This window comes from Mirounga angustirostris, unplaced genomic scaffold (assembly GCF_029215605.1).
Source record: "Mirounga angustirostris isolate CCGP_5_RB_7025 unplaced genomic scaffold, mMirAng1.0.hap1 SCAF_17, whole genome shotgun sequence".
Lineage (NCBI taxonomy): Eukaryota > Metazoa > Chordata > Mammalia > Carnivora > Phocidae > Mirounga > Mirounga angustirostris.
In genome coordinates this window covers 56365890-56381097 of record NW_026991725.1, presented here as the reverse complement: position 1 = coordinate 56381097, position 15208 = coordinate 56365890, and the positions used below count along the sequence as shown (strand labels likewise).

Below are 15208 nucleotides of genomic sequence, written 5' to 3'. Positions count from 1 at the left end.
CCCCAGGGGCAGTGAAGCACCAGGTCAGCTGAGCGGCATGGGGGAAAGGCTGTCTAGATTTCAGGGGACTCACTGAGTCTCTGATCAGCATGGTACGGGGTCTGCTGTGCTACACAAACCAGGTTGTCAAAGAGGGAAAATTGACGTGTGTGGTGTGGCACTAAGCCTCAGTAGGCCAGTAGGCTTGTTTTTTTGCTGTGTGCTTTGCATACCGTGTTTATAATTTCCCAAGTGCCCACTAGATGGGTCCTGTGATTTATCCCATTTTATAGTTGGGGAAGCTAGACTTGGAGAGGGTGATTTGTCCAAGGTCATGCAGCTAGAAGCTGGGATTTGAGCCCTTGTCTGTGGGGCCAAGAGCCTGCATCCTTCCCCCCACCCCCTGTCGGCCACTGCCCAGAGGACATGAATGACACTTGTCATCCTGGCTACGGGCAAGATAATAGCGCCATCCCTGGATAGAAAGAAACTCTCTCCTAAAACCTCAGCATTTTAGAAAGGGCGGGGGAGGGGGCGGGAAGGGTGTGAGGCTAAGCAGAAGGTGACGAGCCAGGACTCTGGGCCAGCCACATGGGCTCCCGGCCGGGCTATCCCACCCACCAGCTGGGCGAGCTGGGCTCGCATCTGGGCTGTCGCGCCTGCCTGATCTCAAGGGCTCCGTGCTGCAGGTGAGGAAGCCGAGGCCCAGGGCAGGTGAAGTGGCTGGCCAGGGAGAAGCCGCAGCAGAGCTGGGACTTGAACCTGGATCTCTCTGCTTCAGGCCTGAGGTCCCCTGACCTCTGCAGGCTCCCTCAGCGTGCCCGCAGCAGCTGAGCACAGAGACAGGCCCCCGACGAAGGTGCCCCTAGAGAACACACCAGAGATAGAACTACACTGGCTGGGGCTGGCTCCCCCTGGGCTCCCAGCCCCACCCCGGCCCCTTTAGGTCCCCCAGGATGCCTCTCCTCTGCTCTGTAGTCTCCCCCACCCCCACCCCCACCCCAACCCCAACCCCCACCCTGAGGCCCCTGCTTCCTTCCCCGAGGCCAGTCCCATTCCTGAATCCTTCAGGCTGGGGATGGAGATGCCCCAGCACCACATTAGACTCCGAATCTCAACTCCCGGCCCTGCGCCAGGAGCCACCACCACCTCCGTCTTGCACCCTGCCACCAGCCTGCCCCCAAGATGGCCAGCAGCCTCCTTAACAGCCACTCACCTACAAGGACAAATTCGTCATCATCTGCCTGAACATTTTCGAATATGGCCTGAAACAGCAGGAGAAGCGGAAAGTGGAGCTTGACACCTTCAATGAGTGTATCCAGGAGGCCATCCAGGAAAACCAGGAGCAGGGCAAACGTAGGATTGCCAAGTTCGAGGAGAAGCACTTGCTGGTAGGCTCTGCCCCTCCCTGTCCTTTCCCTACCCCCTGCTCCAGACGCTGACCGCACCCCACGGGCCTGGCCCACTGCTGGGGATACGCACCACCTACCTCTGACGAGCCCTAAGACCCGTGGTCATTGTCCCCATTTGCCAGCAGTCATGCGGCTCAGTGGCAGACGCAAGTTTAGCCTTCCACCACCACCAGCTACAGCTCCAACACCACAGCCCGGCTGAGCGCAGGGTGAGGCCCGTGGGCCTCCTTCACCTAAAACACGCCTGGGTTCAAGGTAGCGTCATCATTACTGTTAGCAATGGTGTTACTGTTACCACGCCTGTTACAATGACAAGGACAATAACTACTACTCCTCTTTTGGTCATTCGTTCATTTAGTAGACATTTTCTGAGCCCCCCTACGCCCTGCTCAGTGCCTTGTCCTGGGAAACTGAACCCCTGCTGGACATGGCTCTTGCCCTTAGTGAGCTCCCACCTGTGCGGGGTGCAGACCCAGGCCCTCCCCACTGCAGTGGGGAGCTCAGGGAGCCTTGAGGGTTCCTGGAGGGACCTTAACTCGGGCTGTGGCTCACAGGACAAAGAGAAATGGGCCAGGGATGGTGGAGGAAGGGCATTCCAGCTGAGGGAGCAGGCCCAGGTGTTCAGGACCTGCTGACCCCAGGCCACTCGGCCCAGCCCAAGCAGCGGCCATGTGTGCTTGGTGGGACTTGTTTCTTGTAGTTAGCATTATTATTTTAGAGAGAGAGAGAGAGAGCATGCTCAGGTGTGAGTGGGGTGGAGGGGCAAAAGAAGACAGAGAGAGAGAATCTTAAGTAGCCTTCATGCCCACCAGGGCAGAGCCCCACACAGGGCTCGGTCTCACCACCCTGAGGTCATGACCTGAGCCGAAATCAAAAGTCGGACACTTAACCGACTGAGACACCCGGGCACCCATAGTTACCGTTATTTTTAAAGACCGATTCTTGTTCTAAGTCACAGATCTTCGTGAGACTCTAAGGAAAGCTGTGGACCTTCTTTCTCCTCAAAAAACTGTCCACGCAGGGCACCCGGGTGGCTCAGTCGGTCAAGCGTCTGCCTTCAGCTCAGGTCCTGATCCAGGGTCCTGGGATTGAGCCCCGCGTCGTCAGGCTCCCTGCTCCGTGGGAGGCCTCCTTCTCCCTCTCCCTCTGCCCTCTCCTCTCTCTCTCAAAATAAATTCTTTTTTTTTTTTTTTAAGATTTTATTTTATCCATTTATTCATGAGAGACAGAGAGAGAGAGAGAGAGAGAGAGAGAGGCAGAGGGAGAAGCAGGCTCCCCGCTGAGCAGGGAGCCCGATGCGGGACTCGATCCCGGGACTCCAGGATCATGACCTGAACCGAAGGCAGACGCTTAACGACTGAGCCACCCAGGTGCCCCTCTCAAAATAAATTCTTAAAAAATTATTAAAACAAAACTGTCCCCGCCCGCCAAGTCTGTGAGCACTCGCCTGCGGTGTCAGGGCTTCAAAGAACCCACAAAGCCAGTCCTGGTTGGGAACTCTTAGTTTGAAGTCAGGCAAAATCCCCTGATAAGGCACGTTCAGATGTGAGGGGGCCGGCGACGGGCCCCCGTGTGCCTCCCCGCCCTCCTCACCTCCTCACTCCGCAGGCCCTGTTCTTGTCCCTGGTCTTGTCTGGTCGGCCTCGCCAGTGCCCCCACATTCTGTGTGATCTAAGCCTCGAGACCCTCCTCCTCAGGTTATGGGCAGGGGTGTTTCTGCGTTCACGCGGAAGTTCAAGCCTGTCAGCAGAGGAACACATTTGGCTCCCATGTGTGTCTTGTTTGGCCTGCAGAGGCTTTTAAAACGTTTTGAACATCCTCCTGACATTCTAAACGGGAAGATTTCACAGAAAAATTGTGGTTGCCAGCTTCTCTGGAGGCAGTTGTCAGCAGGGCCTTCGTGGCGGTTGTCCCCTCTGGACAAGCCACATTTCCAGTCCCCCCGGTCCCTGTCTGGCACATCCTCTGTGACATTTATCTGGTCCCCAAAGCCACTGGATTCGGGATGTCTGGACGCCAGCCAGCTGGCTCCTCGTGAAGCCCCAGGCCTGGGCCCAGCCCCCTCAGTAACAAATCCCCCCCTGGAGAAGCAGGACGTGGGCCAGGCTCCCGCCGGTGCTCCTGCTGGTGCCAAGCCTGACTCCCTGACGTCCAGGGCGGAGGTCTTCAAAGCACACCTGCTCCCCCTGCTTCTGAGGTGCCGGTCCCCACAGACCCATCATGGCGACACCCCGAGAGGCTGCCTGGGATGAGCAAACGAAGCTCATCCTCCTAGGGCCGAGAGTAGTGGTCTCATGCAGCCCACACACCAGAGTCTGCAGAGACCGGACAAGGGGCTCATGCCCCAGCCCAGGGGGTGCAGACTGGCACTGGGATTTTCCAGAGCTCTTCAGGGGCCTCCAATGCTCAGCCCCAGTTGAGCCCGCTCGCTGGCTTAGAAGGTCACAGGACTCCATGAGCCTGAGGTTCCTCATGGGACCTCTCTGAGCTTGTCCTGTACTCCTCCCCCCCCAACCCCCACTAGCCCAGGACTCCCTCAGCGCCCTCTCCCGGTGCCCAGGGGGCACGGCTTGGGGTCAGCGGGCGGGTGGGCACAATGCTCATGTGGACCCCTCGCTGGTGACCCTCTGATAGCCTCCATTTCCTCGTTAGAGAGATGGGGGTAACTGCCTCCTAGAACCGTGCTGGGGACTGTGACCAGCAGTGTGTGTAGTCCGGAGGCACTGGACAGGCAGTGCGTGCTGGTAAGCGTAGTAAGCATGGCCACAGAGGGACCACCATACATGCATGACAAAACGTAGCATGCACTGTTCTGTACTTTGCTCTGCTTCTTTATGCAGCTTAGAGATCCTTCCAAAACTTGAGTCGCTTCCTTTTTTCATAGTTGTAAAATCTCTCATTGCATGGACGAGCCGTGATTTATTAAAACCAGTCCCTGCTGACGGACAAGCCGGTTTTTTCCGATCTTTTGCTCTTCCCACCCGTGTCGCAGTGGGTAAGTTGGCGCAGGTTTGATCTGTAGGACGAAGTCCTGCAGGTAGAACCGTGTGTTGCTCCTTTTGCTAGTTACGGCTCAGCTGCGCTCAGTGGAGGCCGGACCTGTGCTGCCGGCTCCTTGTCAGACCGCTGTTCCCAGGCTGCCTCGTCTCCCCGGATCTGGTCCACTTGGAGTGCATTTGTTTTCTCTTCAGTGAGGGTAAACATTGCATGTTTCACAAGCATTTGTACTTCTTACTCCGTGAACTGTTTGTTCTTGTAACATGCCCTAACCCATTTTTTCTACTTGGTTTTTGGTCTATATCTTTTTTTTTTTTTAATCATTACTTTGTAGGAGCTCTTTATAGATTGAGAAGTCAGCCCTGGGTCAGTGCAATGAGCTGCAAATATGTTTCCCAATTCGTGGTTCATCTTGTCCGTTTTCTGTCTATGGTGCTTTTGCCGTTCAGAATTTCTAAAACTTTTATGTAGTATAATTTATCAAGTCTTTTTTTTTTCTGGTTATACTTACAAAGGACTTCTTCTCTCTGAGATTATTTATTAAAACCCACCCATTTTTCCTTCTAGTACTTTTATGGCTTTACTTGGTACATTTAAATCTTCACTCTGTGGGAAATTTGTTTTCATGTAGGTTCGAGGTAGGGATTGAACCTGATTTTTCTCCATCCGGGGTAGCCATTATTATAAATATCATTCATCACACTGAATTGTGTCAAGTTACTCTGTCCTCCTTCCCAGCTAATACCATATAGCAACAGAAACAAGTTGACAACGCATCTGATGGCCAAGTCCCCAGGACGTTTGTTAGTGAATGGCTGGAATTCAGTGCCAGGTTTGGACCCCGGGGTGCTTTCTAGCCCATGAGCATCCTCTCATTCCAAACAGTCCAGCTCTGGGGTGCTCTGCGGGCCCGACTGGTTTCCAAAGGACTTGACATTTTTCCAGTGTCTCTCCCTACCCATGGCTGCTGTGGACCTTTTATTGGAGACTGTTCGCCGAGCCCCTGCTGAGAGTCAAGAGCTCACATATACTGCCTAATCCCCAGAACTTTGTGACACACACACTTCTCTCCCCCTTTACACGAGGAAAGCAAAGCTTCGAGAATGAAGGGGGCACACTCGAGGTCACACCGCTAATAAGTGACCCAGACAGGATTCAAATTCAGGTTCGCTTGACTCTGAAGCCATTGCTCCTTCTGCCCAGCCCAGCCACCTCTAATGGAAGCCAGAGCTAACGTGGATGGAGCACTCACTAACCAGTACTAGCATCTGCTCTAACTGCCTCCAGGCACGGGGAGCTTAAGTAGCTTCCACAAGCCCACGAAACTGCCAAGTGGCGGAGCTGATCCACTTGAACTTGGACAGTCCAACCCCAGAGTCTAAGTTCTTAGCCACAAAACCAACCGTCGCCTGTCATTAACTAATTACACTTAGTCATGGATTCCTAAAGTACAGGTTTTTATTTCCAGAGTCTAAATGCCATTCGAGAGGAGTCCGATCCGACCAATATCGAGATAAAGATAGTGGAATATGGCGAGGACATCACGGAGCTGTTCAATGTGCTCATGACACTGGAGATGCAGTTGGTAGAGCAGCTGGAGGTGAGGCCGGGCCCCTGGGGCACAGAGGTGGCGTGATCGTGCCCTGCCCGTCCCATTTGCAAGAACACAGTAATTCAGCTGCAAAACCATACTCGAGCTGGAACCTTCCCGGGCACTCCTCTGCTGGAAACGTCCAGTGCGACTCAGCACGGCCGACTAAAGCTTTCTTTGTTCATCAGTCCTGTGTTTGCTTTTTTTTTTTTTTTTTAAAGATTTTATTTATTTATTTGAGAGAAAGAATGAGAGAGAGCGAGCAGGAGAGGGGGGAGGGTCAGAGGGAGAAGCAGACTCCCTGCCGAGCAGGGAGCCTGATGCGGGACTCGATCCTGGGACTCCAGGATCATGACCTGAGCCGAAGGCAGTCGCTTAACCAACTGAGCCACCCAGGCACCCCTGTGTTTGCTTTTAATATATTTCAATCATTCAGAGTGTAAGTGATTCTTGTGCTGCATGAGAGGTGAGCTCATTCCTCTGGAATGCACCCCCATCCTGGAAGACCCCAGAGCCTCAGCGGGGAGAGGTGTTTTTTTTTGGTTTGTTTTTTTGTTTTTTTAAGATTTTATTTATTTATCTGACAGAGAGACACAGCGAGAGAGGGAACACAAGCAGGGAGAGTGGGAGAGGGAGAAGCAGGCTTCCCGCTGAGCAGGGAGCCCGATGCGGGGCTCGATCCCAGGACCCTGGGATCATGACCTGAGCCGAAGGCAGATGCTTAACAACTGAGCTACCCAGGCGCCCCCCCCCCCTTTTTTTTTATTAGACCCAAGGAGCTATCTGAGTGCTTGAAAAACACAGTGGGCTCCCGCTCTAGGATGAAACAAAAGCTCCTCCGCATTGCAGCCCGCTTTGCCGCATCCCAGGGCCGGGCAAGGAGCCTGCAATTCAGCACTAAGTCGGGGAAGCGCAGAGCGCTGCTATCTAGAATTCCTTACAGCCCGAGTGACTCGTGTGTTCACATGGCAGCCGAGGCCGTGATGAATCGAACCTCATTGGATGCTGCCGTGGCTGGGCCAAGAGATAGCACCTAATCAATTCCTCACGTGTCAAGTGATAGCTCAGACACGGATAGATCTGCCCATCACAGCACAGGGCAGATGCTCGCTCCCCGCTGGGGAAGGCTCGAGCGCTGCGGAAAGCTGCTCACGGAGCATCAGGGGACGCTCAGGCAGCGGCTCCCGACCTCCTCCTGCAGGGAGAGCCCCTTTCCGACATTGAGAAGTTCCCCAGAACCTGTGCATGCTCGGGCATACTGGTATCACCAGCCGCCAAGAAGCTGTCAGGTGCACTCGTGCTTTTCAACGACCCCATGTTTATTCATTACGACAGTGTTTACACACATTGGAAAAATGTGCAGCTCAGCCTGCAGTCAGTCCTCAGACTCGGGCAGATTCCCGGTGCCCTCGGCACACCCTGCGGCCCCTGGAGTCCAAGGTTGATCAGGGGCATGACCCATCCTGGGGGGGGTGGTCACAGTGGAACGGGCCTCACCATCACATTTCCCATGGTTCCCTCACTCAAGTCCCATTTAGGCCCTGGGTGCCCAGCTAAGCGCTGGGATGCAGCAATGCAGGGGTGCATTGGGGGGAGGTGGAAGCCAGGCTCGCAGCCGCGCTCGCGGCAACAGGTCAGGGGTCACGGCCAGCATTACTGAGGCACCTTGCAAGGCATTTTGTGTGAAGTAACTCATTTTAACTTCACCGCAATTCCACAAGACAGGTACTATAAAGGAAACCCATTTCATAGATGAGGACGTTGAGGCTCAAGGAAATTAAACACAGTGGTAGAGCTAGGATACTGATCCAGGCAGTCTGGCTCTTAGCGACTTTCTCCCCTGTTTCTCTGGAGGTGATGGACAGATGCCAGTGAGAAGCCCAAAGGGGGTTAGCTCTGTGTGTGTACGTGGGGCTCGTGGGACAAGCATTCCTGGCAGAGGGACCAGCACGTGCAAAGGCCTGAAGGAAGCTTTGAGTTAAACTGTCAGGGGGTGGTGAGTAAGCTGAAGTGGCTGGAGAGTAACACAGGGGTGAGAAAGAGGTCAGGAGAGAGGGCCAGTTCACAGACATCTACCTGGGAAAGTCAAGGTGGTTGGTCTTTACCCTGAAGGTCTGGGATTAGAGGAGGCACCTGCTAAGTTTTACAAAATCACCTTTTGCTTTGATACTAGGTCGGTCGAGTTCATGTCTAAATATTCATGTTAACTGTGTTCTTTATCATTTCCAGGAGACTATAAACATGTTTGAAAGGAACATCACGGACTTGGTGGCACTCTTTATTGAAAACGTCCAGAGCCTATATCCTTTCCTTGATGACCCTCCATGGGGAGGTGCTACTGGCCCATAGCAGTGCTCCTCCTGCCTCCAGGGGAACCAGGGGAGAGGCACTTGCATTTTTTTTAAAGATTTTATTCATTTATTTCAGAGAGAGAGCATGAGCGGGTTGGGGGAGGAGCAGAGGGAGAGGGAGAAGCAGACTCCCCGCTGAGCAGGGAGCCCAATGCAGGGCTCAGTCCCAGGACCCTGAGATCATGACCTGAGGCACCCAGGCTCCCTGACACTTGCATTTTTAACAAAAGGCAGAGAAGGGTACAGCTCCTTCACGAACTAAGCAGGATGCAAATCAGTGTAGTCCCCTTCCAGGTGGCCACCTTTGGAATCACACCTACCCCCTCCCACTACCACCGATGCCCTAAACAGGTTGGCAGAGATAGTAAAAAGGCAGGGCTTTATAATCATACTTCACTTTTTACCAGAAATACCTGAGCCCCAGTTTGATGTACAGAAAGATCTCTACTTGCACCAAGGTGCTATCAGACCCATCACAGGATCCCATGTCGTGGGACTCTCTACCTTCGAGATTAGAGGCATGTAAAACCTCCCATTTTTCACCAAGGAAAAAGCTCACCTTCAGAAGATGGAGATTTGGCAACCCCTTGGAATGTTCGAAGAATGTTCCGCAGGGTCTGAGGGAGTTTCCTGACCCTCAGAACAATGGTGCCTTGTTAGAGTAAAGGTTTGGATGCCTAGCCTAGCCAGGTTGCTGAGTGGGGCCCCGTTTGCAGTCGAAGCCCTGGCATATTTGTTCTCAAACGAGTGATGTTCACAGGGAGACCGTACCCCAGAATCCCTGCCTGCCTCCCGTGTTGCAAGAATTCACGCCCTGGGAGCGGGGCCACATCCATGTTGCAGACACTGACCAATCCTTTATAATGAGATTGTCAGGTTAAATGTCATGGTTAGGAGCCTACATCTGGGGCATGACCAACCCTTCTGCTACCTGAATTCAGGGCTCTGCATGGGGGTTTGGGGCGGGGGGGCAAACTGCTCTGCTCTACCCCAGAAGTAACCTCCTGGTCCTGCCTTCCTGGGCCCACAGTCCTGCAAGGAGACAAGTTATGGAGGCAAAAGTAAGCAGAGGCCAGGGCCCAGAGCCTCCCTGAGGGAGGGTCCTCTGAGAACCTGAATGTGAGCCAGAGGGACAAGGCAGAAAAGTGGGGAGGACATTCCAGGCAGAAGAGGCAGCCCCGTGCAAAGGCCCTGAGGCCCTGAGCGAGCTTCAATTCCAAGAGAGGCTGCAATAGAGAGTGGGAAGCTCCTGGAGAGCCATGAGTATGGGAAGGATGAGGTCCAGTCTAGCTACATGATTAAGAGCTCACTGGCTGCTGTGGGGAGAAAGGGCTAGAATGGGGAGACCAGGACTTGGTTTGCTGTCCAGGCAGGAGGCAGTGGCGGGAAGAGATGTGGAGGATAGAGGGGCTCTGCAGGGACCCAGCACCAAGGGGCAGTGATGACCAGGTGTGTGTGTGTGTGTGTTGGCTAGTTGGTTGGCTCTGGGGTTTTGTGCATGTGTACGACCGGCTGAGAAGGGGTGCCCTTCTGTCCTGCAAAGTTTGTTCTTGTGTGGAGGAAATGGCCCAACCCTCTGAGGGGCTGCAGGGGCGCCTGGCCTGCTCCGCCCCTGGCCTTTGCTTAACTTGGCTGCACGATGGCTCAGTGCCGGGACCTGGAGAACCACCACCACGAGAAGCTCCTGGAGATCTCCATCAATACTCTGGAGAGGATAGTCAAGGGCGAGCTCGACCAGGACCTGCCCGAGGACGTGCGCGCTGTGAGCACTGTGGGCGGGGCCGTGGGCGCGGTGGGCGGGGCTCGGGCCCAGTGGGCCGGGCCGAGGGCGGTGGGCGGGGTTGGGGGCGAGGCGGGCCGGCTCAGGAGCCGGAGGGTCGGACGCAGTGCCTGTCCCCCGCCCTCTGTGGCTCTAGTAAGCCTGAAAGCCTCCTCAGCCTGTTTCCTCACCTGCAAAAGGGACGGACCGTAACCCCCTTGGCAGGGTGGTTGGCAGATGAAGTAGGCCAACAAATAAAACACCTGGTGGGCACTCAGTGGGGAGCAGCTGAAGAGGAGCTCATGGTAATTACGGGGTTTCAACTTACCAACAGTTTGGTTTGCAAAAGGTCATTTCTGTAGGGCTTCTGGAAGTTTCTGAGAGAGGCAGTTGCAAATAGAGGTTAAGTTCTGAGATTCCCCCTGCAGGTCTTCCTAACCCTTGCGTGTCTGTGGTGGGCTGCACTGGTGTGGTGTTTCGAACGGCCCAAGCACCATTTCCACCTGGCCTGTAGCTGTCCCCCACCTTCCGTCAGCACATCCAGGGATGGGTGGTCCCGCATCAGCAGTCAGCCCGAGCTCCTGAGCTGCTCACCCGAGGAGGCTGTCCCGGGCTCCTGCGCTGCGGTCCAGTGGCGATGTGTGTTGTTTCTCTGGGGAGGGACGCAGGCCAGATCCTTGGCAGGAGCCTGCTTTCATTCCTTCATCAGTCATCCCACTCCCCATTTCTCAGCTTCTCTCACCTCCATGTTAGCATGAGATCAAGCCACACTGTCCTTTGCCTGGCCCACTGGCCTCCTTGCTACCCTTCCGTAGGCTATTACTCCCCACACAGCAGCTAGAGATCCTGAGGAAACCCAAACCTCAGCACTCTGTGCCTCTGCACAACACGCGGTAATGGCCCCCCGTGACCCTCGGAGTAAGCCCTTCACTTTACCGCAGTCCACCAGACCCTCGTGCCCGGCCTGCCTACCTCAGCCGCCTGCCCCCTCGCCCCAGCCTCGGAGCCATTCCCCAAGCTCCCAGGCTTGCTCCTTTCATTTGATATTCCACCTGGCAGACATGCCCTTCCCTCAGCCCCCCGGGTGTGTGGCTCGTCCTTGTTCAGCTCTCAGCTCAAATGGCAGCTCCTGGGAGAGGCCTTCCCTCATCACTTTCCTGGAAAGCCACTGTGTCTCGATCACACATCCCATTTATCGCTGTCAGAGCCCGTATTGCAATTTCAGGCTCTCACGCGTGTGTTGATTTGCTTATGTGACTATTCACACCACATCCAGGCTCACGGGGAAGGCAGGGACGGCCTCTTCGCGGCCAGGTCCCTCGCCAGGGCCAGCAATGGTGTGTGGCACTGCCACAGTCCAGCTGAAGGGCCCTCAGTTCGTCAGGGGCTGGCTGAGTCCCCGGACAAAGACCAGCAGTCCCGGCTCCCACGGCCTCTGCTGGGGGCCGAGACAGACGCCTAGGGCAGCAGGGTGGTGGCCAGCCCTGCCTCCCTCAACCCCTGCCCAAGCTGCTGTGGCCAGACAAAAGATGTCACTTCCCCTGAGCCCTGAAATAAGGCCGCCCCCAAGAGCCCACTCTGCTGTGCCCCAGAGGGACCATCGAGGGGTCATGGGGTACCCCCATGGCACGCCTCCCAGTCTGTGACACTCAGCAGGCACAGGACTGACACATCCCTAATAACTGGGACACAGAAAAATCTGGGCCCTGAAACTCAGCGGCAGACAAGTAGGCTGGACTGGTGCCTCCAATGGCCAGCCCTCTCTCCTGCCAGGATGACTCTGCCTGGCGCCATCTGTCACCTGTTCCTGCGGGAACGCTCAGTACCTGCCGACTGGGTGGGGGCGGGCCACAGTGGCTGGCGACGCGGAGCTCCATCGGCCGTAGGCTCGCCACCGTCCGGGCACGGAAGCCTGAGTGAGGCTCACGTAGGATCTCCTTTATCTCCACAAACAACCCTACAAAGGCGGTACTGTTAACATTCGCAGTTTACAGATGGGAAAACTGGGTAAGACTGCGTCTCAGAGAAGTCTGGTAAGCCACGCAAGGTGACAGTGCTTGGGAGGACTAGAGTCTGGAATCGAACCCCAGCCTGAGAGATTGTAGACTCTCACTGTAGACTACAAGCTGGCGTTCTGGGTTTGCCCAGGGCCCCAGGCCCTAGGGTAATGGGGCTCTGCCTTGGGCTTGCTGGTAGGACTGGTGTCGAATGCCACCCTCGAGGCCTCATGGGGGCAGCCAGCTGAGTGCACTGCACAGCCCGCCCTCTGTGGGCCAGGGTGAGCTCTGTCCTTTGAGGAATGCCTGCAGTTGCATAGAGAGACATTACTAGGACCTTAATACTGTGGCTTAGGTCTCCCTAATTATTTAAGTAGGCTCCACACCCAGCACGGAGCCCAACGCAGAGCTTGAACTCCCAACCCTGAGATCGAGACCTGAGCTGAGATCAAGAGTCAGACGCTTGGGGTGCCTGGGTGGCTCAGTCGTTAAGCGTCTGCCTTCGGCTCAGGTCATGATCCCAGGGTCCTGGGATCGAGCCCCGCATCAGGCTCCCTGCTCCATGGGAAGCCTGCTTCTCCCTCTCCCACTCCCCCTGCTTGTGTTCCCTCTCTGGCTGTCTTTCTCTCTGTCAAATAAATAAAATCTTAAAAAAAAAGAGTCAGACACTTAACTGACAGAGCTGCCCAGGCACCCCGAGTTCTCCTTACATTTAAGCAACAAGATGGGGCACATTGTTCTTGGGGGGAGGGGAGGATGCCTTGATTGTAAGAAGTAATTATAACAACAAACTGCTGGCATTTACTGAGGGCCAGCCGTCCGAGAAGCAGAAGCACCGGACACGTATTCTTTTTAATCTTCATATCAGCACAGCAAAATAGGTACCATTATGGTTCCCTTTTACAGACGAGAAACCCGAGGCACGAGACGAGAGTAACCTGCCCAAAGACACAGCATATACATGGTAGAGCTGCGATCTGAACACAGGCAGTTTGACTCAGACTCAGAGCCTGTGGCAAGACAGGGATGTTCGGATGAGTGAATAGGGCCCTCAGTGAAGAAAAAAAATCCAGTTTCTCTTATCTAATTATCAAGGACCGGGTTCGCGATAAAGCGTCTCACGGAGGAGATTGTTTATCTCTTTAAAACTCCTCTCATTCAGTCCAGTGATTGTGATCAGCTCCCGCCACAGTTGGGGCCAAATCTGTCTTCTGAAGTCCTTCGGTGCTTTGGAAGGAAAAGCGGCGCGTGCTCAAGGAGGAAGCTGTGGCGGGGAGGGAGGGAACAAGAGTGGCGCCGGCATCCCCATCGGCCCCTGGCAAGGGCCCCTCCACTGGGGCCGGGGGCCGCGAGCTTCGTGCTGCCATGAGCCGCTGCCACGTGCCGGGGGCCGAGGGAGGGCACACTTGCTCCCCGGGTGCTCTGAGCAGCCACGTGGGCGTCCAGCCGCGGTGGTGGGGCCCGCGCTTGGGCCCAGGCCACAGAGAGGACCTGCAAGTCCCCAAAGACTGTGCTCAAGTGACAAAAGTCATGCCCCCACCCCGCCCCAAGAATTTGCTCTGAAACAAGTGTGTCTTGAGGGCTGTGTCTTCACCTCCGTGAGGTCCAGCAAGGCCCTCAGGGAGCCAGGAGCCTAGGAGACCCGCTATGACCCTTTTTAAAAGTGAAGAACCAGGACCTTCTCATGATGAGTGGCTCTGGCTACTTCTAGATTACCGGGACGCGCTCCCGAGCAGGCTGCCTGAAGCCCTTCCCAGAGTCTGGCCTGGGACCTTGTCGCACAGAGGAAGATCTTCATGACTTCCTGTCATTTCTCCCATGCAGCCGGGCTAGCATCAGCTGCGTCAGCCAGCCTGGCTTCTCTTCATGGGATTCTGTGGAAAACCACCATCCCGGGAAGTACTCACAGGCATTACAGGCATTACTGTGAAAAGAAGTCTGTGGCCAAATAAACTGGCAAACCAAGAGAGACAAAGTTAAAAGAGTTTATACTTTCCAGAGCCTTCTCTGTTTCGTGCCCTGTTATGCAAGGCTTTCCCAGAGGTATTTGACCAAAGAAAACATTTTTGGGGATTTTTTTGCAGAAATACTAATATCTCAAGATCCCATAGAACATATTTTGGAGACTATTAAGCTAACCACTACTATACTAAAGAAAAACAACAAGTATTTATCCGCTTGCAGTCCTCACAACAAATGGAACATTCGGGTCTTTTGCCTTTCCTTCAAAGCATAAGCAGCGCTTACGAAGTGCACCCGCAGCCTTGCCCTGCTCTGGGGAATGATTCCACTGGATTTCCAACTGAGCCAGCTACACAACAGCCATGGTGTGGACACCTAGGACCAGCCAGGCCTGGTGGAGGGTGGTCATTCTCAACAACTTTTTACAAGGCAGAAAACAAGGTCAGGAACAAGAAGGCAGGAGACCCCAAGCATAATCCAGAGTTCAATTGGGTTAACGTGAAGGGCAATGGAGAGACAAGGTGGGGCGAGCAGCCGTCGATTTATAGGGCCCTCTGTCCTCAGAGCAGCCCGAGACCTGCAGCCAGCCTCACACTTCCCACCCAACCGGCAGGCGTCAGGCAAATCAGACTTGAGGGCCAACGAGAGAGAACCACTGTGGGAGCAGACGTCGTGAGTGAGGTCACCTGTGGAACAACCACCTGCCTCCTCCCTGAAGGAAACACACTCCCAACTAGGACTGCAAAGTCAACGCCTTGGTGGGCCCCTTCCCCATAGCGCCTGCCGCAGCTCAGGTCTGGGAGGCGTTGTCCCTGGAAGATGAGCTGCAAGAACGCTGATACAAAGGTGGGCGCTCCACTGGGCGCCGGGCAGCTGCCTCCTCCAGCCAGGGGACACTCGGCTGTTCCCTTTCTCTTCGGCCCTGTGACTGTGTGCTCGGGGGCAGGGAACGTGACACACACGCTCATCTGATCTTTCTTGCTCACCAGCTTTTTGTCGACAAAGACACGATTGTTAATGCTGTCGGGGCATCACATGACATCCACCTCCTGAAGATCGACAATCGAGAAGATGAGCTGGTGACCAGGACCAACTCTTGGTGTACGCACTTGGTGGACACGGTGAGTGGGTACTACCCTGGTCTAGGAGGCTGCACCCAT

General features: G+C 55.0%; 1 protein-coding gene across 1 annotated transcript in view; it reads left to right on the top strand.

Annotated features, from left to right (window-relative positions):
* The window catches only part of DRC3 (dynein regulatory complex subunit 3), a 33511-nt gene that overhangs the window by 17325 nt on the left and 978 nt on the right, over positions 1-15208 (top strand). Inside the window, exons 9-13 of the mRNA XM_045889728.3 lie at positions 1196-1370; positions 5857-5988; positions 8209-8279; positions 9969-10092; positions 15038-15169. Coding sequence (XP_045745684.1) covers positions 1196-1370; positions 5857-5988; positions 8209-8279; positions 9969-10092; positions 15038-15169 — 634 coding nt within the window. The remainder of the gene's footprint in view (positions 1-1195; positions 1371-5856; positions 5989-8208; positions 8280-9968; positions 10093-15037; positions 15170-15208) is intronic.